At 41.5% G+C, this 23,845-nt stretch overlaps 1 protein-coding gene and 1 long non-coding RNA gene across 4 annotated transcripts in view; one reads left to right on the top strand and one right to left on the bottom strand.

The window, feature by feature from the left end:
• The window catches only part of RASA2 (RAS p21 protein activator 2), a 123,297-nt gene extending 115,782 nt beyond the window's left edge, over positions 1-7,515 (bottom strand). Inside the window, exon 1 of the mRNA XM_045832142.1 lies at positions 7,304-7,515. Within this exon, the coding sequence (XP_045688098.1) occupies positions 7,304-7,445 (142 nt within the window). The 5' untranslated portion in view covers positions 7,446-7,515. The remainder of the gene's footprint in view (positions 1-7,303) is intronic.
• Positions 1-23,845, top strand: part of LOC123814397 — a 102,977-nt gene that overhangs the window by 45,654 nt on the left and 33,478 nt on the right. The gene's annotated exons all lie outside the window — the stretch shown is intronic.

The raw sequence follows: 23,845 nt of genomic DNA, 5'->3' as shown, positions 1-23,845 counted from the left end.
GCACCATACAACATTTTAGGTGAAATGTTCATATTAAAACTATAAATTACTGTATCCATATTATTACCCTACCAACCACACTCAAGCAAGCATTATTTCTGTTGGACCTTGTAGTTTAGAAAATGAGGCAGCATTTTATATATACAGGTATCTTCAAACTACTATTGTTAAATATAAAATAGCAAGATAAAAACAACCTGTATATTTTGCTATTATTTGAGTGTTGCTGATAGAGATGTTAATACTCATATGCCTATGCTTCTTAATACTTAATATCTTTGTAAGGCTATGCAAAAAACTAGTAATGCTTCTGAAGAGGGAATGGCTAGGGGACAACAGAAGAAAACATATTTTTCAATGTTTATCATTTTGTATCTTTTGAGTTTTATAACAGGTATGTGTATTATTTTGTTTATTTTCATAATAAACAAATTAAACCTCCCTGTGATCACACCAAAACTGTATTAGTTCCCTTTAAAGGTCATGAACAGCAGGTTGCTACCACTCGGGTAGTTTGTGGCTAGTCTATTCAACTGGCTAAAGCAGAGGTTTACCATCCTAGCTGCCCATTATCACCCTCTGTGGTACGTTTTAAGCCTACAGATGTCCAGGTACCAGCCCAGAAATTCTTATCCAGTATGTCTGGAGTAGAGCCTGGGCATCAGAATTTAAGTTCACAGGTGATGCCCGCTGATCAGCAGTCAGGACTGAAAACAGCTGAGTTAGAGCACAACACAAATAGAGAAGCATCCAGGCTCAATCTCCATCTGAGTCACAATCAGTCTCATCATTAATCCTAACCACTTCACAAAGTTCTTAAAATGGAACAGATGAGTTGTAGACAGCACAATGAAAATCAATTACTACTGGATATATCACTATATAGGCAGCATAATCTTCTTATATTAAATGCAGTACATATGCAACAATACTAATGATTCATCCTAGGTGGCATTTTAGAAAGACAAAAATTTTTAGATTTTATTTATTTATTTATTTATTTATTTATTTATTTATTTATTTATTTATTTATTTACAGAGAGAGAGGAAGGGCGGGAGAGAGGGGAAAAAAAAACATCAATGTGTGAGAGAAGTATCTATCAGTTTCTTCTTACATGCCCCCCAACTGGGGACCTGACCCACAACCCAGGCATGTGCTCTGACTAGAAATCGAACTGATGACTTTTTGGTTCAGAGGCCAGTCGGTGCTCAGTCAGTCCACTGAGCCACACCAGCCAGGGCTAGAAAGAACTTTGATAGTACTAGCGGACTAGTGCCCAACAGGCCGTCAGCTGTGTGATACATGGGCTATGGTTGTCAACTTCTTTATTTATAAAATGAGGGAACAACCCCAGCTGGCGTAGCTCAGTGGATTGAGCGTGGGCTGTGAACCAAAGTATCGCAGGTTTGATCCCCAGTCAGGGCGCATACCTGGGATGCAGGCCACATCCCCAATTGGGGCCATGTGAGAGGCAACCACACATTGATGTTTCTCTCCTCTTTCTCCCTCCCTTCCCTTCCCTAAAAATAAATAAATAAATAAAACCTTAGGAAAAAAATAAAAAAATAAAATGAGGGAACAGAACAACATATGTTCTCTACCTTCTAGCTCTAAACTTCTATAATTCTCTAAGAATACAAGTATCTAAAAACAACTATTGCTTAGTATACACTTTAGGATAAACTAGTAAGGAACTTTTTCATCCCTTTCACAGCTTAGGCCCAATCACAATCCAATGGGTTAGTGCCCTACCATTCAGCTATGTAGTAGGTATTGCTGACTAAATTAAGTAATGCTTACAGAAAAAAAAATTTAGGATTCAAACAATTTGATCTAACAAATCTTAAAGATTTAAAAAATAGTGCATCTTATATGAAACAGGCATACTAAATACATTTAGGCATTAAAGTCAAAGCATCTAATGCATCTAAAGTGAATGGCTCAAGTTTAAAATAATCAAAGACTTAGTGCTAAAAGGGATATTAAAGACCCATATCTAAACCCCTTATTACCTGTTTCTTTACAAGAAAACAGGAGATCAGCAAAGGTGTTAGAACCAAGATCTTAATAAATATTTGTCAATTATTATTCACTGCTGTGTATTGGTACAACCTTATAAGGTTTATTATTTTAGCCAGGGATTTTTGATGACTAAAATGACCTTTAAAACTAAAGATACATATGATAGAAATGTCTTAATATACATATTTCTTAATTTACATTAATCAATGGCTATACAAAAAAACTTTGGCAGTTGTCAAGAGCACAGAACTTCATTAATAGAGAAAACGTAACCTGATATCACTGTCAAATAATTTCATAAAAAACATTAACAAGGAAATAGGATTAGCATCTATGATTAAAGGATAAAATGATAGGTTTTATTTCAGCTACATTAGTTCCACAGTCTCTTAGAGTCTACTCAAAGAGTTCTAAGTTCAAAAAAAAAAAAAAAAAACCCAAAACTCTATGAACTCATTGAGGTTTACCTCCTGTCCTCCTCAGAGCAAATGATTAGCAGACTGCTCTGGGAACTTTTACAAAGAACCTTTTCTCTCATTTCTATTCATCTGAAAGATGGATTCTTCCTCCTTTCTAAATAACTCATCATCTCATTTCAAATTTCTGACAATAATGAATTCTTAGCATGAACAAACCCTTTTTAAATCTTTCCCCTATTATTTATTAAATAATATCTCATTTCAAATATCCGATAATGAATTCTTAGCATAAAGTCTTTTTAATCTCTCCCTCTCAATTCTATTGTAGTCAATAAAAAGTTTTGATTTATACTTCACTACTAAAAAAAAAATAATCAAACCTGCCATGATAATTAAAGAACATTTAATGTGTAAGGTGATTATGAGATTTTTTCTTTACAGGGCTCAAGACCAATTAGTAACAATATTCATGAAATACAGTCAGAACAATATTCAAATCCCCTAATAATGAGCAATCAATGCATTTAGAAAAATTTAATCATTTTCTTAATGAGGCAGCTTCGGCAACAGTTCAAACCTAAACTCAGTAGGCACTGTGATTTTGAAAGGGATAAACTTCCTGCCACAGATCCATGTAGTTTTCTCTTAATAATTTCATCTCTTCTATTTTGTTTAGCTGTAAAACTTAGAAAACACTTTCATATCTTGTATCTCAAATCCTCCTCAGAGTGACACATGAGAGGTAGAGCATTTTCTAAAGGCCTATACTGTTTTAGGCATTGTGCTGACATTGGAATAATTTTTTAAAAAATGAGTAAGAATACATTCTTGTGTTCTTATTCATTGAAAGAGCTCACAGTCTAAGAGGATAATTTTTATGAAATGTGCTAGATAATAAGGAAATGGACAAGGAACTGCGATTCCCCAGCAGTACAAAGCCCAAACACCTTCTCTCTAGGGATGAGGGTGGCAGTAACCCAAAGGAGAGGCAGGATATGGACATGACATGGAGGCTTTTGAAGTATGAGCAGGAGTTCTCCAACATAAATATGGGGTGAAAGAAAGGAGAAAAACACTCCCAGCTAGAGGGAACAATGAGTACAAGATGCAGCATTATTCCCATTTTAAAGATGAGGAAGATAAGCTCAAAGATAAGTGAGCTAGCTGCCGAAAGTTGTCACATGCATAATACACATAGATGATGAAGCATTATTCCCACTTTAAAGATGAGGAAGATAAGCGCAAAGTAAGTGAGCTAGCTACCTAAAGTCATCACAAGAATAACAATTAACAATGTGGAAACAGAATACAGGTCTTCTGATTTTAATCAGCTTTGCATACCAGGAAATTCCAGTACACGTTGGATAAGAACATCAAATAAAGATTAGTTTTTATTTCCTACTTTACTCCTTCTTAAGAGATGGTTGATGACTGCCCCTGATTCTAGCAGAAGAAATAATTAGAGAATAGCATTTACTTAATCCTCAAATCAATCCTGGGAGATAGATGTTTCTACTATCCCCCTTTTATACATGAGAATAGAGGCACACAGAGGTTAACAAAAGTTGGAAATTAAGTGATTCAAACCTACATAACTAACCTGACCAAGCATCTAAACTACAGCATACCCTGCAGATCATATGTACCCTTGCCAAGTAGCCCTAGGTCATTCTTTCATCTAAAGGTATCAGGAATTCAAACAGGTTCTAGGACATATCATGGTCCCAGATTTTGTGTTATACCATACATCCCAATGTAACAAATCCTCAAACTTGGCTCCCTTATAAATCTGGTCTCCCTTGATCAGGTAAACCCATGCATGAGGTGACATGGGCTCTTTCAGCAGCAGTTCACAGTCTGATTTAATCAGACAAGAGCAAACTTACTAACAAAAAGCAGTAAACGAAAAGGACACCATAAAATAACAGCATGAAGCATGAAAGTATAAAGGAGAAAGCCCTAATCCCCTTCTTTCATTTGGGGGGCTGGGTGGGCAATGAAAAATTGTTTCAGCTGCGCTAGCATACCTGCCACTCACTGCACAGGAGTTCAGACCAGACCAAAGGATGGCGTCTGAAGTAACCCTTAATTTCTTTCATCAAGGGTTCACATGACAATTGTAGGATACCCAACAGCCAAACCTGCCTGTTGAATATTAACGAAGCAGACCATTTGGAACTGCCATAATTTCCTAGCACACTAAAAGGACCTAAGGGAATTTGGGATAAGCACGTAAAACAGAAAATATTGTCAGCAACACTAGATTTGCTACTGGCAGCTGATTATTTGATACTGACCACCACAAAATGGTTTTTCAATCTGTCAACCTGGTATTTCACCTTGTAAACTATATGGGAAACTAGTAAATACTGGAATGAAACCCCTAAAAAAGGCTGTGCCCTATTATCTCTAGAACTTTAAAGATATATAAATCAATCCATGCCCATTTTTTTGCTGGTATGATTTGGAGTTGACGGGTCCTACCCCAGTTCAGAAAAAAGGACATTTCCTTTCAAGGTCCCTCTCAGCTCTGTAGATCTCTAATTCTCCAGATCTGAGACTCTCAGTCAGCAGTTTGGATTCTGCCAGCACATCCTCAGGCTAGTGGGCACTATCAGGCTTTACTCCAAGGTCTCCCAATATGGTGAAAAGGAATGCTGACATGGTTACCTCCACCCCCAAGATGCTTAGTGTCTTCAGTGTCACAACCACCATCATCCCATTTCTGTGACTTTAGCACCTATTAATGACTCTTCCAGTCCCCCCAACCCCCACCATGCAAAACCCACATCAGTTTCAAGCAAACAGAAAACAGCATTTCTTCACAGTGTCCTGAATGTCAACCAACTCTAGATTATACCAGCTAAAAGGAGAGCAAAGAAAGAAGTTTTATACATAAGTATCCTAGTACATTTTCTCCTACGAAGCAGACATTCTATGACCTAAGCTATAAGCTGAGCAATTCAAAAGGCAAGAAACTGAGATAACAGATGTAATACTTTGACCACGGTTAAAGTGGTAGTATTATTCCAGTTCAGTCTCCACCGCTGGGTAGTGGGGTTGCTCTAAGCCATAGAAACAAAGTTGTGTTTTCTTGTTTGTTGGCCCAAGTTTCACTTACAGTTATATCTCTTATGTGATATCTGCCGAGGAGTAGGTGAAAGTGAAGGGCAGCTAAGTCCCTCTGGAAACAGCTTAACCCCAACCCTCAACTCCAAGACATGTGTATATGTATTTCCATGGTATAATCTGCAGCTATGTAAATCAGTGAGGCTCCAATGGAGAGGGCCTAGCATCAAGTGCACTAAAACGTAAAGTGGTAAAAAATTTGGAAAATTAGATCAAGTGGGAAACTCTGGCCATTTACAGTTTTCTCAAATATTAAACTAGATATATACTAATATTAAGTAAAGATATTTGACTTCTTAAAAAGATTTTATACCCTAGAAGGTAACTTCAATGCTGGGAAGTTGGATACAGACAAGATCTACTTTCCTGGTGTCATTTTTCAGGTCTTAAGAATTGTACTCTCTTAAGGGCCTGAGGACAACTTCTGGGTACAGAAAGGTAGAAAAAAAACTTAACATAACTGCTTCTAAGGTTTCATAAAATCTCAAGTACTTGAAAGGGAGAGCAACTTGAAAAGAGAGCAGTGAGAGAATCCAAGCTCAATTAGTAACATCACTATTTACAAAGAGGAAAATCTTACATCCTGTGTAAGAAACAGGATTGTTAGCCATTTGAATGCAATTCGATTTCCTTCATACAAAGTAAAAAGTACTAGTCATAACTAAGGTCTATTTACATGAAATATGAAGCACGTTTGCAGTCTGAAGATATTGAATCAAGAAAACTAAATATTTGACAAAAGCAAAAACAAGGTTTATTACTATATCTTACGAATAGGGGAAAAAAAGTGTTTCCTCTGAATAAATTACTGTGGAAAAAATGGCAATTTGATGCCAAAGAGTCATTTTTTCCCCCAAAATAAATGTGCAAATGATTGGACTCAAATGGCCTATGATAATTCTCTAAGCAAAATTTTGTATTAAGTCAACTAGTATGGCCCGTTCATAAATGCATGAGAAGGAAATGAATTAAGTGGGTTAAGAGACCTGGTTGGATGACTGTGTTTTGAGACCTGCTCACAGGAAGCCACTACATCCTGCCTGAACTCAGGCACGCCGTCTCTCGATTCAAGTGGGGCGAGTACAGGTGTCTGGCCCCGACCCCTCCCGAACACCAGCGCGGAGGCCACTCGAGTCGCAGGGCGGCCTGTTTCTCCTGACTGGGGCGCCTTTTTCAACCTCGCCCAGGATCGTGAGCCCAGGAAACAGGCAGCCCCCTCCCCTCCCGGCCAGCCTCACTTCCCCGCCCTCCTCCTCCGGCCGCGCCTCCGATAATTACCGCTCGGCTCCCACCTCCGGGCTGCTCCCGGGAGCCCGCAGCCGCCCGCAGGCCTGCGACTGAGGGCGGCCGGAAGCGCCTCACGCCCCCGGCCCGCGCCCCAAGCTGGGGCGTCCGCGCGTCCAGGCCGCGCCCCCAAGACGAGCCCCTCAGGCCGGCGCGGCCCAGGCACCCCAGTCCCGGGCAGTTTCCCGGCTCTCCACTCCCTCCCAACAGGGGCAGCCTAGCCCACGCCGCCCTGTCCGGGCGACGCCTCCCCCAACACACCCCTCTTCCAGGCTCACCCACGCTCGCTCTCCCCACGCGTCTCGCCCAGCCCGGCCCCCGCCCAGGCCCCTCACGTTCCCGGGACCCCAGCGCGGCTCGACGCCGCCACCCCCGCGCGCACACCGCCCCCTCAGCCCCGCGGCCGCACCGCCGCTGGGTGGGTCCCGTCAGGCAGTCCCCCACTTACAGATCTTGCCCCGCAGACTCTGCAGCACTCGGACCTCGCGACAGTCTTCGTCCCCAGCTTCGGGCTCTACCGTCGCAGTCGCAGCCAGCGCTTCGGAAGAAGCCGCCGCAGCATCAGGCGCTGCTACCGCCGCCGCCGCCATGGTGCTGCCCGGGCCCGTGCCGCAGCCCCGCCGCCTGCCTGCGTAGCCCAGCGAGGCGGAGCCCAGCGGCCCCCAGAGAGTGTTAGCCGCGCGCCTGGCCCCGCCCCCGGCCTCGGCTGCCCGCCCCGCCCCGTCGCGGCCCCGCCCCCGCCCCACCCGGGCCCGCACAATCTCCGCGCCGCGACCCCGAACCCTCTCTCCTGCCTCCTCGGGAACAGAACTTCTGGCTTTCTTCCTCTTTGACGCATAAAAGTCCAGGTGCTGGCCTGGTGAGGCTCCAAGTCGTAGCTCTGAGCAGCCTTAAAACCCACTTAGGGAAAACCCCCGCCCTACCGAAATCCCCAAATCCTCCTGGTAATTAGGTTCTCTGCACCACCGGACTTCCATACCTCCTAACGCTCAAGGGAACTGCCTGTGGAGTAGAATGGAATTTGACAATTCGGTGGACCTCAAAACTCCCTTATTCTAAAGAGGTGCATTAGAGATTTTCTCAATAACATCCATATGTCCCTTACTCCCATGCCACACACCACACACTACACGCAAATCCTTATTTTTAACACAAATCCTTACTTTTAAGAACATTGCTTTGCAAAAGCTGGTGAAAAAAGGGATCATAGTCCCCAGTTACAACATGAGTGCAGTGCCTGACACTCTCCCGCAGAGGAATTCTGACGCCTTTACTACCACTTGTGTATTTCAGAAACAGCAAAGAAGGGTTGGGTCTCCCCACAATGCCCCCTTTCCATAAATGGGCTTGTTAAAAAGTTGATTGACACTAGGTAATTCTTCAGTCTTTGACTAGTGGTTAGCTTTATATCAAGGGAACTCTTTACAGTGAGTAAACTGCGTGAATAATACCCTGGTATGTGATGAGGAAGATGATTTCCTGGTCTTGAGGTGTTCGCTGAAGTGCCCTGAGAAGGAAGAAACTGTGACTTAATAGGGCAGGGTAGTTGTTTTCCAGGATAACAATAGGAATCAGTCAGTCTGTCAACACACATTTTTTGAGGTTCAGCATTAGTGATAGCCTCAGAGACTATAAAACGGTCAAGGTGAAGAGAGCCCCAGCCCTCCAGCAGCTCAGTCTATGGGGAGACAAAAAGGACAGAAGTACTGGGAGAAAAGAACTCAGATCAGGAAACTGGGGAACCTTCCCGGAAAAGGCACTGAGGGGTGAACTGAAGACAAGCCTGGAGAGGCAGAAACGTGATGAGGGGTAGAAACCACTGTGCAAAGGCTGAACAGCCAGAGAGAATAGCCTCAGTATGTGTCTGTCACTGAAGAGTGACACTTCCAATTTTGGGTGTGTTGCTAATGATCTCTACATGATATTTACACATTTTGGAGAAAGTGAACTTACCTCTTTTATGTGGATGTTTTGCTGTAGTTTCAAACAATAAGTCTGAAACTTGATTTCCTATTTTCCTTTTCAAAACTGAGTTCACAGCAATATTCTGTTATCTTGGCTAAAAACTTTGACTCTTTTAAATCCCTTGTCATCATACTGTTTTCAGTTGTCACATCCTTCTGACTCTGCCAAAATCTCCTCTCCCTTCCTTTCCTTTCCATTCCCCGTCATGGGCCTTGTTAAAGTAATCATTATTTGAATAGTATCAACACGTTATAGTGTTTGGTTTTTTGTTTGTTTTTAAAAAGACATGAGTTTATAAGACAGGCAGACTTGGGTTGGAGCCTAATTCTACCACTTTAATATGTACAACAATATTTAATCAACCTTTCTGAATCTGTTTTTTAACAGTAAAATGGGAATGCTATACTTACTCCTACTTCTTCAAAGGGTTATTATCAGGATTAAATAATTATTGAGAGTATGTGTGTGGAGCATTTTGGGGAATACTGGATACATAGTAGAATTAACTCAGTAAACATAGCCGTATGCTCTTGACTGGAATTTTTCTAAGAGGTCTCCCATCCCTCTCATTCCTCCCACACACCACTTAAATTAATCTTCCTGGAGCAAAAATTGGAGTTTGTCACTCGTCCACTCTAAAAAACATCAATGACCAGCGAGCTTCACTATAGGCCATTAAGAGTGCTAGAAATGACAGCAGAATAAAGTCAAAATTCCTCAGGCAAATGTCTAGTACTGGAACTAGACCCAGCTTACCTAACTCCTCTTATCACCAGCCACACTGAGTCACTTTTCTCGCTATCCTGACTCTGTTGGGGCTGACCTTCTTCCTGCCTTGCCAAAGGCTGCCTCATCCATTCATCTCTCTCTTTCTCACATAGACAGAGGTTCTCATTTGTGCTGTTTTGCAGCATTGATCGCTTTCTACATGGTATTATGTGCCTGTGTACTTGTCTATCTCTTCTCCTAGATTTTCATTTTTAACTCCATCAATAAATATCTGTTGAATAAATGGATTGAATCACTCACTTCCTCCACTCAGCAGACTTGAAGATTACTGTACCTGTTTTGAAAATTCTGACTTGTATTTATTATTCATTATCATACCTGTCCAAAAAGGTTAAAATAGGAATGGGAAACTTTAATAACATTCTGTAATTTGAAATTAAAAGCTAGTTTTTAAAGCTGTGTTCCCTTTTAAAATATCAATATCTGTACAGTCTCCTAATTTCTTTTCTTTTTCACTAGCTTAACCTTAAGTCCGTAACTCTATTGATAAACTGTTACTAAAGATGTGAAAATAATTTTAGATGAAGTGACTTTCCACTTTTTTCTCTGAAACAGTCTTCCTATTGCAGATTTCAGAATTATCATGCTGTTTCACTAAAACCCAGAAACTCCATTTTTTTTTCTTCATCCAAGATCATTCCTAATTACTCTAAACATTTAAGGACATTATTATTTTGTTGCTGATACTGGCCTGATTTTCATAGATCTTTAGCAGAGTCAGTGTTTCCCTAGTGTAAAGTAGTTAGGAAATAAAATTTAGTCTTTTATAAAGACTAAATAAGATTTACTCACAGTACAATTACAAGAAGGCTGTTACCTCTTCTTCCTTTTATTGCCCTTGCATTGTGTTTTAAATTCATCTAGAGTTCCTCTCATTTCTTCATGATGTTTAGTAACTGGAACAATATTGCATCATGCACAAACTTGCACTTCACTTCCTTCCTCAAATTATTAATGAATGTGTTTAAAGGCCACCTCTCCTATCTCTACCCCCTCTGCTCTGATGAGCAACCATTCACTACTATGTCCTTTCCTCTTTCTTCACCAGTTTTTAACTCATTCAGTCATTTCCACCCACAATAAACTGGCTTGCTTCATGGTGGCTGAGGTAGGAAAACTGCATTGCTTCTAATAAGAAGATGTCCTATAGCTATCAACTAATTCCAGGACTTGTCATTTACCCAGCGTGGTTGTGAATCAACACCCATCAACCTCTAACACAATAAAAGGGGTATCTCCTGGTCCTAAGTTATTTATTACCTTCTTTCTGGTGAGGCAGGAGAAGAAAAATGTGCTTGCTTTTCAGTATTTAAATGGAGATTATTTACATAGGGCTTTACTCTCTCCCGAGGCAGAACTGTTTCTAGTGGACTTAGGAAGGCAAGTTCTTTTGGTCACTGTTGACTTGATTTCCCCATCAGCTCATCAGAGTACCATTTGTATATTAAGCATTATTCACTCAGTTACATGGTACAGACAACCTCCAAACCAATCAGCATCTTTCGTTTTGGTAAAGTTGGACTGGTAGAAGGTGAGGTGAGAATGGAAATACTCAGAATAGTATTATGTGCGGAATAGTCAGAATAGACTTTTAACATTTTACCTTAACAAGGCAAACTGGGCTATCACAAGGTTGTGCCCCAAAAATATGGACAAGTTTTTATCCTAAAGCTTCCAGTTCCTCCATTAAAAATATTTTCAGATTTGCTCAGTTCCTGGAGGAGGGTGCTAAAGGCCTGGCTGTTGGACCAGGGGACAGTCTCTGCTCTTAGGCCAGTCTGACTTGAGCTGTTTCTCAGTCTCACTGCTTTTGAACTTGATGGCATATCCACTCCACCTCCATTGCACTCTTCTTGTCTTTTCAAACTGGTAAAACAGTGGATCTGAAAAGAAAACTGAAAAGTTGGGCAAAAGTGCACTTGTTTCATCTGCCACTCTGTATTCAAGGAATTTCTCTATTTGTCTGGGCAGATTTGTCCATTCACCATGTAGCTGGAAAAATGTTCCACCCATTGGCAAGAACCAGGCCAGAGGACCTCAGGCCATGGCCCAGCTGATTTTCATAATCTAAAGGAATAGCTAAGGTCTCCTGAGGCCGAGGAGCCTGTCACCCACCTGACTGACATATTTGAGTTTGCACCTCCAATAGTCAGCAAAGGAGGATGGGGCTGGCGACCCACCTGACTGTACTCATTGCAGGTCGGAGATCAATGTGTCACCTCACAGTCCCCTCCTCAGTGCCGTGAGAGGACAGTGAAATGGTGGTTGGGTAGATAATGACCTTGTGTTTTTTCCAAACTTTGAGGAAAGAGAAAGGAGAGTTAGGTGGAACTAGAAAGAAACTGGCTACAGAGCTGGCTCAAAGTCCCCTCTTACAGCAAAACCCAGGGTGGGGGAAAACGTAAATGAGGAGGGAGGTTTAACAATGCAAGTCCAAGGGGGAACTTCTCTGAAAAGTCTCTATCCGCCGGCTAATCACTGGAACTAATAGAGGCATGTGCTGAGTGCTTACTTTGTGCCAGACTGTGCATGTGAACCCATATGTGGTTGATACTATTATTGTTTATTGTTGGTTTTGCTGGTATTGTAATTTATGTTTTATAGATGATATCTGTGAGTCCAGAAGGGTGAGAAGACTTCCGCAGTTCAGGCAGCTAGTAAGTAGGACATCTAGGATTGGGCCTGATTCAGTCTGACTGCAATGCGCGTACCCAGCCACGCTACTCCAACACCATCCTAGGAAGAGCCATCTCCCACTGGGTATTTCCCAGTGGTGAGTGTTTGGGTGAGCCTAGTTCTTAGAGGAAGTCATTCCTGATGGTGAGAGCAATTTCTGAGCAGCTTCCATGATATTTTGGAGGTGAGAAAGCTGGTTGGGGGTTTAGTCCCAAAGGGGAAAAGCTGGCTTTAGAAGAGAGCCATAGGAGACTCTTATTTGAGCCAAGAAGGGCACAGGTTGCTCCTGGAGACAAAGAGGAGTCCAGAAGGAAGGGACTGGCAGAGCAGGGCAGTTTGGAGGAGGAAGAGGAGAAGCCAGCAATTCGTATACTAGCCATTTTATTGCATAAGCAGAATTCTGTGGGTAAAAAAAAAATTATTCCCCCCTCTATACCCTTCTCTCCCTGCTCTAGGACTAAACTTCTCTCCTGCCATGAGTGAAGTCTCATGCAGGACACTCCTGTCAGTAATGTAAGTGTCCAGTGCAGAACAATAATCAAAACTTTTTATTTCAAAGTAAAAACATCTCTTTACACATCTGCCCCAGGCAGGGAGGTTTATGGGGAGATGTGGTAGGACTGGGGGAGGGGAGGATAAGATTGAATTCTTGTCTTTTTCCTGAGCTCCTTCTGCTCTTGCCCAAGTTGCTGGCTCCAAGGTTAAGGTCTGGCCAATTCAGTTTCTGGTAAGAGTCCTTCCTGGCTTTCATATGCCAACTTCTCTCTATGTCCTCATCTGGCCTTTCTTTGATGTATGCACATGGAGAGAGAGAACAAGCCCTCTGGTATATCTTCTTATGAGGACACTAGTCCTATTAGATCAGGGCCCCTCTCTTATGACCTCATTTAACCATAATTCCTTAAAGGCCCCATCTCCAAATGCAGCCACACTGGGGATTAGGGCTTCAACATATGAATCTGGGGGCAGAGCACACACATTGTTTCCATAACAAGCTTCCATAGCACCCATGGCACATACTGCCAATCAATCGCAACACTTCTTCTAACCGAATTTCGATGAGTCTCAGAACACTCTGTCCAGCCTTCTCAAGGTCAAAGTCTCTTGGACCTGGGATTCATATGTGTGTCTTAGTTTCCCCCAGGGAGCTACAGCCATGAGAGACTTTAATTCAGAGGAGAGAAATATGAGAAAGTGGACATTGCCAGTGAAGGTGGCAAGGCATAGCACAAAGACCTCAGGCCCTACTACTGGTTGAAGCCCCAGCTGCTGTGTGTTGCGCAAACCAAAGTGCAGTGGGTGTTGACCAGATATGTGATTTGAGTATTGTTCTTCGGTGAAAAGCTTTCCAACTTGGCTTTTTGACCCTCTAAGAGAGTCTTAGTTACTCAATGCATTTAATACATCGGTTTCCTGCTTAAAGTAGTTAGGGAGGGTTCTGTTGTTTCAAGGACAAATGCAACTGATACTTGCATTTTATGGGCTGATACGCCCAGCTCTTTGCAGTTTCCTAAATGTGCAAGGCAGTTCTATGCAGATCTGTTGTACCCCAGTGGCTCCCTTTGTCCAAGATTCTCTCCCCACTCAGACCATTTCGGAGGCTTTTGGCTACAAGTAACAGAAAACCTATCAGAGAATGGCTTAAACAATTACAGTTTATTTTGTCCATAAAAAAGAAATCTTTATGGGTCTTGAGAAAATAGGATTACTATCTTGAAAGATAAGATTACTGTATGATACCCAGTAATTCTACTTCTGGGTATATACCCAGAATAATTGAAGGCACCATCTCAAAGAGAGTTTTACACCCTTGTTCACAGCAGCATCGTTCACAAAAGTCAAAAGTTAGAAGCAATCCAAGTGTTCATTGAAAGATGCATGATGGTAAGCCAGATGTGGTTTATACATATGATATAATTATATTATTATACAATATGTTATATATTATATAATATGGCTGAATCTTGAGGCTAATCATTATGTTACATGAAATAAGCCAGTCACAAAAGACAAATATGTATGATTCTACTTCCATGAGGTCCCTAGAGCAGTTGAAATCCTGGGGACAGAAAGTAGCGTGGTGGTGGCCAGGGACTGAGGGAGGAGAGGGCTGGAGAGTTATTGTTTGGTGAGTGCAGGGTTTAGGTTTTGTGAGATGAAAGGAGTTCTGGAAATGGATGGTGGTGATGGTTGCACAACAGTATGAATGTAGTTAAAGCCACTGAATTGTACATGTAAAAATAGCTAAGAATATCACTTTTATGTTACATATATTTTACCATAATAAAAACTTGGGGAAAAATATCCTTATGTCCACAGACCCACAGATGATTAATTCATCAACTCTACCATAGCAAGGTTCAGGTGTAGCTTCTATGTGAGTCTTTCAGCTTTGGCCTTGTGGTCACAAGATGACTGCTGAAGTTCCAGACACCTTAACATTCAATGGCAGAAAGAAACATTTTCTTCTATTTTTATTTTTTAAATCAGGGAGAAAAACCCTTTCCATATAGTTTTTTTTTTTCTGGAAGTTACTCTCCTCCCCAATGCTCCCTCCCATCATGACCAGGTGTATTCTTCCAAAATCTCATTCATAATCATGATGAATATATAATTGTTTCAGCCTGATTGATAGTCCCTGGATCTGGAAATTGGACTCTCCTTCCAAAAGTGAATTGCTCTCTGAGAACCAAGAGCTGAACCAAACCAATGTTCTCTTGTGAAAGAAAGGAAGCCAATAGCCATAGAGTAGACAGCCAAATCTGACCACCAGACCACCACACCTACTTCTATTTCAACTGAAATATTTCAATATATGTCATACCTGAGATTTCCCTCCTGGTTTACTCCCATTGAATTTGCCTCTTCTTCCTTTTGCCACTGGAGTACCTCATGTATACATTCAGTTAAATGCTCATAACATATTTACCATTCCTATTTGTTTGCCTGTATGTAAGATTCTCAAAGACTGGCCAGTATTTTATTGGTCTCTGCCTCTCTAGTGTACAGAAAACATAAAAGAGCACAGGAGGCAGTTACTGTTTGATGAGTGATGGGTGAATAAATGAATGAAGAATGAATGAACAAATGAATGAGATGGCTTATTCAGAGAGGCTGCTAATAAATGAACTCAGCATTCTGCATTTAAAACCCACAAGGAAAACCAGAGCAAACCACATAGCCATGTTGGGCTGAGCCTGAGCTTTTCAGCAAGCTTAGGTGCAGAGAAAAGGCAACGTCAGATGAGGAAGGAGAAAGGGAAGGAGGTAGGGTCTGGGGTTTGCAATCCTTCCCTTGGGCTAGGGCTGTGTGTGTCACAAGCAGCTCATTTTTGGCAGAGACTCCAAGGACAGCAGAAGCTCATGGGTCATGAACTGCTGTCTAGTGGTGGGCTAGATCTAAACATCTTCCGTGTTTTGTGGGTTATTGTGGAAATTGGAAAACCTGATTTCAAAGTAGCAAGTTGTTTTCATACTCGTTATTATGGTCAGATCTCCAGGCAACCATATCAGCCTGTGGCTTCACATGAAACCCTGCTAACATCAGCAACCCAAAGTTCTTGATGGTGCCTCCACCTTGCACTTGCCTGAATAATTCAACCTCTCCTTGGTGATTTATATCCAGGAGTGCCCAAGTGCTCAGTTAGATCCAGCGTTGGGGGTTGCAGGCTTTGTTACGTTCTTCCTTTCCTGCTGTTGCTTCCCTTTGTCTCTGTGTCTACTCAGGAAGTAGCTTGCTCTCAAGCTACTCACCACTTTATGGTGCCTATTTGAGAACGTCAAGGCCCAACCCAGGAACATGGTCCCTCAGAGCCTACAGAGCTCCCAGGTGTCAGCAAAGCTGGTAAGAAAGGCCATCTCATCCCGTTCTGAGCCCCCAAACAGCACTGCTTGGGCTCAGGATCTCTCATGAAATCAACCCTCAACTCTGGTTCTCATTGCTTTTCCCATCAGGCCTCCAGCTAGTCAAAGATGCCAGGCTGAAAGCAGGAGACTTTTCTGTTAGAGTTAACTCAACAGATAGAATTAGAAAGAAAGAATTAGATTAAAAAAAAACAATTGTTATCTAGAAAGAACTAGATAAAAAAACAATTTACAACAACAAAAATACTATACTTACACATGTTAATAAAGGGTCGGGGCTTCATTCTCTCATTACATTCTTGATCTCTTCCTCTTTCGATTGAAGGCAGAAAGAAGCCACCTAGAAGACAACTAACAACAGCCCTGGCCTGGGGACGTCACTTTGGGCATCTCCCCTCCCGTTGGGTCTATGGCCACAAGGGTCCTTCTGCTTTGCTGCCTTACCGTAGACGTCAGTAAAGCTCAATACTGCTTTTCTAGCCTCCTGACAGCTAGAGTTGGTTATGTGACCTAATGAGATATGAAAGGGAGCCCTCTTCGGGCTTCCAGAAGGCTTTTGCTTTTCCTGGTAGAAGTGGCAGATGAAGATGCCACCATACCTTCCCTCTGTAGCCCCTTACCTTCTTCCTTCCATGAACATGGACACAGTGCATGGAAGGGCTGATGGGGAGAGTGGAATCAAAATCCAAAGGGATATAAATGAGAAGCGAGTGTGTAACCTTTCCTCTCATCAAATGTCCAACCATGCCATTCCTTACTGTTTCCCCAGAACAGCATGCCCTCTCCCTGCGTCTCTCTCTGTCCCTCCCCTACTCCCCTCTGATGTGTCTGCATACATTCCTGTCCCCTGTTCTCCTTGGCTTCTTGCAAGAGGAGCTGGTTTTTAATTCTTTTCTCCTTAGATTCTACCCATGTGGCTTATACCACTTCTCACCCTCTCCCATTTCCCCAATTCTGCATTGAAAATCCCAGAAATCCAGTCTGGACCCTCCACAATCTCCCGCACAGTTGGGTGTGGGTGGATGGGAGGAGCTGAGCAGCCCAAGCAGCACCAAATTTAGAAGCAGGAGGAGGACGGGAAAGGCTGGCAATACCAATATGCGAGAAGGGTAGCAGATTTTTTTCACCCTCCTCACAAATATGCAGAGAAGATGTAGCATCTTTATTTCTCTAAAAATTATTCCTATCTTCCTTATGAGCCGCCAATCACTGAATAGATGAGAAAATACTCTGGCACAACAATTTAAATAGGCATTTTAGGTAGATAGGCCATCTCTTTCTGTAAAATAAGCTTAGTGCCTTAGATATCTGAATCCTCCCTTCCTGGCTTTTGGAGATGGTATCTGGATTTGGGGTGGAGTTCCGGCTAACACACTCCCTAGGCACATAGAGAAGATGGGATTCTCAGGTCATGCAGCACCTTCTGTATCTTTGCTGCTTGCTGCTTGTGGGTGGATGGTCTGGACACTCCCTGGGTTGTGTCCACCCCATCCCTGGGAGTTCTGTGAGCAGCTGCTGTTGAGGACATGTCTACAGTACCTGTGGTTCCCCCTGGGCTGAAAGAACCTGCTAGGGCTCCCTGATGACTCAGTCTCTGCTCTGGCTGCCGCTACAGACCCCACATCCTCCATCTGACTCTCTCTCACCCAGAATATCCACCCCCAGCCTTGTTGCTGACTCACTTTTCCCTCGTGATGGCTGGCGCCTGGAGGGCTGTTGACTCTCACCTCAGCTACTTTCCAGGCCTCTGGGGCAGGTGGGAACTCTTAGTCCAATTTATTCCCTACTGGTTCTGGGAGCAGCCTAGAAAAGATTATATCCCCTCTCTCTACCTGCAGAATCAAGCTGTGCTGTTGAGTTAAACCTAGATATAACCACTCCCAGGGTGGTGCCAGCCAACCTGCAAGGTGAGCCCCTCCCAGAGTCCCAGAGTCCCAGAGAAGTCTTCAGGAGCCCTCCACCTACTTAACAAACCTCCCCTCTCTGGGCGGAATCTGGAGAAGAGAGATTGGTGTCACCTCTGGTGTCCCTACCACCTCTCTCTCCTTTTTCCCCCCTCTGTGCTCCACTAGGACCGACAGGGTGGATGTTCCTCTTTCTTTTCCTGTCTATTCCAGGACTTCCCTGTGTAAAACCATGGTCAAGTTATTTTGTGATATGCCAACAAGAGAAATACAAGAAGCTAGGATATCTCTTCTCTCTCTTACAAAGTCAAGCCTTTAAGATTATATGGCTGAAAAACCCTAAAATCCTATTTGAAAGCTGATAATTACATTTTTCTTTCTCCTTCTCTCTCCTCTCCTCTCTCCTCTCTCTCTCCTTCTCTCTCTCTCTCTCTTTCTTTCTTGTTTGTATCCCTTCTGTGACAATCCTAAACCTCCCCAAGGCCAGTGGAAACCTCTGCAAATATTGGCCAGGGTAAGAGGTCAGGGTAAGGAAGCACAAGGGTGGACAAAGGTAGGTTTACAGTCATGAGTATACAAAACACAGTTTATTCTCATATTATTTATTTATTGTATTATTTATTACTATTAACCTACTTTTACCCACCCCTGTATGAAAGAAAGCAGCACAAGTGGGTATTTCAAAACTACTATCACCCTTATATATATTGATGATTTTCCCCACCACACGTCATGTTCTCATGTGGTTGTTGCACAGAGGCCTGCGAGGCTGGGGCCACAGCACTGTGGGCAGACCGCATCTATCCAGTCAATGGCCAGGAGAAGATGCAGGTCCTCAGACAGGAAACCAGAACTCTGAGGGCAAATCTTAACAAACAGAAGAAAGGGCTCTTTTCCATCCTCCAGGTTCCTTAGCCTGGACTCACAAGGCCCTGCAGACTAGGACAGTCCTCCCAAGCGTGGGTTTATTTTCTCCCCAAGTGGAATCAGGCCCTGGGCCTATGAAGGGAGACTTCCATGTACAACTGTACTTCCCTGATTCTTCAGCTTGAAAAATGTTTTTACTGGAAGGACTGACATTGGGTTATCAGCGTTTTATTTTGTCAAGCATGTATCTTTTAAAACCCCCCACTGTTTTTACACTCAAGGTTTATTTATTTTCTTTCAAGAAAGGACATTGAACACCAGGAAGTTGGTGATTTTATGTTAAAGAAGGCATCACTTATTGGTAAGAAAGAAAGCCACTTCGGATGCCTGGAAAGGCAAGGATCAAAGGCCTGGGAAAGAGGCAGGGAGGGGAGGTGGCACATCTCTTCCGGGGTGGTAGGTACACTTCTTTGCCTTCAGGGCTTGTGCAGGGGCCAACGGAAGGCGGGACTAAAAGGAAGTTAGAGCACATCAGTCACGGAGATCCTTGAGTAACAGGGTGAGAATGTCAGCTCTGAGAGAGTCAGAGTGTTTGCTCCAGGAGAAGGAAACTGATACGAAGAAAACCATGTCTGGGAAATTTAAGTTGTAGGTTATGTGCAGCCTCTGATCGAGTTACTGTATTTCTAGGGTGAGAGGCTAGAGGAAAGATAGCCACTTAGGAGAGCAAGTTTGGAACCCATCCTAGACTTGAACTGAAGTGTAAGGTTTGGTGGGAAATGAATGGGACGCTTTTCTTGTGTCTATTAGTTCTTGTGTCTATTGATTCCCAAGGTGCGGCTAGGGGATGATTTTAAATAGTGTCACAGATACTCCTAACAACCTAATAGATATGCACAGGGTAGATTTTCATATTTTAGACAATTCCTATCTCAGTCTGTACAGAATTTAGTCCATATTTATATAGGTTTTCTACTTTGGTTCACTTTGTCCTGATGTCTGTATTGGTGTATAGCTTGTACTTTTCCTTTGAACCACTTACCACAGTTCATGATTATTTCATTAATGTGAGTGTTTCAGTAATCTCTGTTCCCTCCACTAAGCCATAAGGACCATAAAAACAGGGTCCATGTGTTTTTTTTTAACAATTATATCTCTAGCACCAAGCATGGGGCCCGACATATGATAGGTATCACAAAAATATTTAATGACGAGTAAATGAGTGAATGAATAAATGAATTTACCTCTAGGAAGGACAATTTGAGTCAGTTTCAACACATACACTTTACGAAGTGCCTTCCTGTGTGTGGTCCTGTGTTGCTATGTTTTGTGACAAAGTGAGGTTCTTGAAGGCCACAATCAAACAGACAAAAAGAAATGGATCCCATGATCGCTGCTACAGGAAGTGGTCGTGGTGGTTCCAGGCGGCTTTCTTTCCCCAGCCTGCGTTCACGAGGCCGGGCGCTAGTGCAGTGCCACCTGTCGGACAAAACAGAAAATGCAGCTTTTTGCACAATCGACAAACGCGTTGCAGTCCCTTCTGACTTTTGCTCATTGAGGGTCTTCTCTGGCATTTAGGGACTTTTTACATTTTCTAATTTGGCTGCATGTCCTCAGTTAAACTGACCGTTTCCTTACTCTTTTGATAGTAAACAATAGCTTTGTTTAATCCCATTCTCTACATTTCAGGTAAAGGAATACTGTAGTAAAATTTCTGTTATACAAAAGCTGTCATTGAATGGAACAATTCATAGAATTACCTTGTGTGCCATGCAGGTGTTGCTCGACACAGATATTTGTGATAAAATACATTCTATAGTGACATGGTGGCCAGACTTTCGTTGAGAAAGGATGATTGAAAAGAAACTTCTAAAACACGCAGTTCCTCAGTCATTACTGTAAACATCTGTTATTATGCTGGAAAAGTGTGCAAATAATGGTTAATAGAATCCTGGTCAAAGACGTTACTAATTAAGCCTTAGAAGGATATAACATTTTTAAACATTTTATGTCAAATACCTAAGCACACCTTGGCCTGTCTGTCCATTTTAGCAGAAATACTTGTTGACTCAGATGATGCTGAGCTCCCAGCTGTCTCCTGCCAGTGGTTTCATCATGCCAATGTTATCGAGTGGAATTATTGGCTCACTAGTCTCCCCTTCCAGACAAATTTCCAAACTTTAAAAATCTTGTTTTTGGCATCTGATATTTTGTCTTTTCTTTCCTGGCTCCTGGCTCCATCTCAGCAGTAGAAGCTTTTTATGCTCCCTTTTGCTGGGGACATGAAACGGGGGAGAATATTTTCTTCTTATAGATTTATAGGCAATGTTTGCCAACAACAGACATGAACCACACGTGTGCACATGTGATATGCTGACACTTTCTCCTCGTTGCTCCGTGCGCGTGTGTGTGTAGCCTTCTTTGCAGTATTTTGCACCATATAGAAATTGTCAATTTTTATAAATCCATACTCAGTTTTTTTCTTTGTGTTATTTCTACTATCATTTTTGTGCTCAGGATATATATTCTTTCCAGACATTATATATATGTGCACTTAGTTTTTATGTTGTATTTCTGATGCACTCTGTAAGTCATTGAAATTTACTTCAGTGTATCAGGCCAGCCAACCTTCGCATATTTCCCCAAATTGACAATAGTCTCAACATCATTTATTTAACAGACCATTTGCTTTTTCATTGGTTTGTGTTCTTTCCTTTAAATGACACAATCTTACATGTCAGCATCAGTTTCATGACTTTCATTTTTGTTCACTTAAGTAGCCTGTCAATTATTGTGCCAACACCATATGTTTTTCATCACAGTAACTGTTTACTAACTTTCAGTACCTAAGCCTTGCCCATTACTATTCCCTTTGGAATTTTTCTTACCATTCCTGTTTGCTTTCTTTTCTAGATGAACTATTAGTATCATCTTGCTGTTTCCATAAATACAACTATTAAAATTTTGATTCACTCTTTTACATCTTAATCAACAAGTGTTCATTGAGAATTAATATGAAGGAGCTAATAAATGTTGACCAAATAATAATGCAAGCAACATTTTTAAGTGTATATCTCCTTATGTTTACACAACATTTAAGGCAGGCATAAAGAAAGGAAACATTTCTTCAATGTAGAATGGGATGGTGGAGCACACATAGGATTCAGAATCTCTTCAATTCAAATCAGAAAATTAAAAGTTATAGAAAAGGGTAGGAGAGAAATTTGGAATGGGGACCCATGGGCTTAGAGTCCCATACTCTGAAATGAGACACAGCATATTAACAGGCACGGGGTTGGCATCTCAGTGACATGCATTCTGGGTCCTGGGTTCATCATTGTCTATTAATCTGAGACCTCAGCTCTGCACCTGGGTTGGATGACAGCCTTCGCAGCCATGGGAAGGGAAAGAAAAAAAGTTAGGGCCCAATAAAGTAAATTGACAAACACTTTTAAAAAATGGAGTTCACACTAAGTTTTATAATCATCATTATAATCTGTGAGTGTTTGTTATTTGTGCTATTGGGAAAATTAAGAAACTTTAAGTAGAAAGTATCAAGATAATATTATGTTGATAGAGTTTGAATGTTCAAGTGAATTTGATTTAGTACATCTATAATTTTATTTAATATATTTATTACTTTTTGATAAATTTAGTATGATTTTGTTTGTTAAATTTCTAACTTTATTTGGTGAGGCAACTGAAATGCCTGATGGGATCTAACATTAAATTTGTAAACATTGTTTAGAAGTTTTAAGGGATTTAGTTAAGTCAATTTATATAAAGAGTTTAGGGGAATGTAATCTTTTAAATTTACAGGTTAATGAAACATTAGTTCAAGGATGAGAGAAAATGATTATTCTTATTTGTATATATAATATACTCTTACATATACTTTTGAATATATATACTTATGAACAAAATAACCATATTTATAGGTAGACTTCAAGCTTACATTTTTTAAAACTTAAACTTAAATGAGCTGAATATTGATTCAGACACATGTTCATGTGTGTATATCTTTCCATGCTGCAAAGTCTACCTTGGACATTATGAACTCCATTGGTAGTAAGACAACTGATTCATTCTACTTTTCTCTGCACTATTTTATTTTTCCAGTGGAAAGTCCCATATCCCGGGAAACTTGGTAAACTAAGACAATAGCTCACCCACCATTACTGGCAGACAATCCTCTGATTTTCACAACAACCCTATGGCAACCTGATGTAAAATCTGGGTGCACGATTATCATCCTCATTAACAGAGGTACCAGAGAAGTTAATGTGGTTTGGACAAGGCCACAGATTGGTTTATATGTATCCTCCTTCCCCATGTCCTTTTCATCCCTTTAATTTGATTGGTTGATATATTTCTGAGGTTCCTACCCACCCACACAATAGACAATTTGGATTTTTCTTTGTAAAATGAATAAGATCTATTTTCATGTGGAAGTATTGACTTCAGCAGTGATCTTTACAAATTCTTTTGTGGAGACATCCAGGGAGGTGGCCTTAGCTTTTGTGAGATGAACTGAAATGGGGGTTATAAAGATGTTCAGAGCATGAATTACAGAGCATTTTAAATATCATTTTGCCAATTATTTAATTATGTTACTACTTATAGTTCACTTTTTAATAACAGCTTTTTAGAGATATACTTTATACACTCTGTTCATTTAAAGTATATAATTCAATTGTTTTTATTTTTTATTTTTAAAAATATTTTATTTATGTTCAGAGAGGGGAAGGAAGGGAGAAAGAGAGGGAGAGAAACATCACTGTGTGGTTGTCTCTTGCGCGCCCCCCACTGGGAACCTGGTCCACAACCCAGGCATGTGCCTTGACTGGAAATTGAACCAGCAACCATTTGGTTCACAGGCCAGCACTCAATCCATTAAGCCACAGAAGCCAGGGTAATTCAGTGGTT

Source organism: Phyllostomus hastatus, unplaced genomic scaffold (genome assembly GCF_019186645.2).
Source record: "Phyllostomus hastatus isolate PE091 unplaced genomic scaffold, TTU_PhHast_1.1 phas_contig_16, whole genome shotgun sequence".
NCBI classification, from domain to species: domain Eukaryota; kingdom Metazoa; phylum Chordata; class Mammalia; order Chiroptera; family Phyllostomidae; genus Phyllostomus; species Phyllostomus hastatus.
The sequence above is the reverse complement of the archived record's forward strand: the minus strand, read 5'-3'. Positions and strand labels throughout refer to the sequence as shown.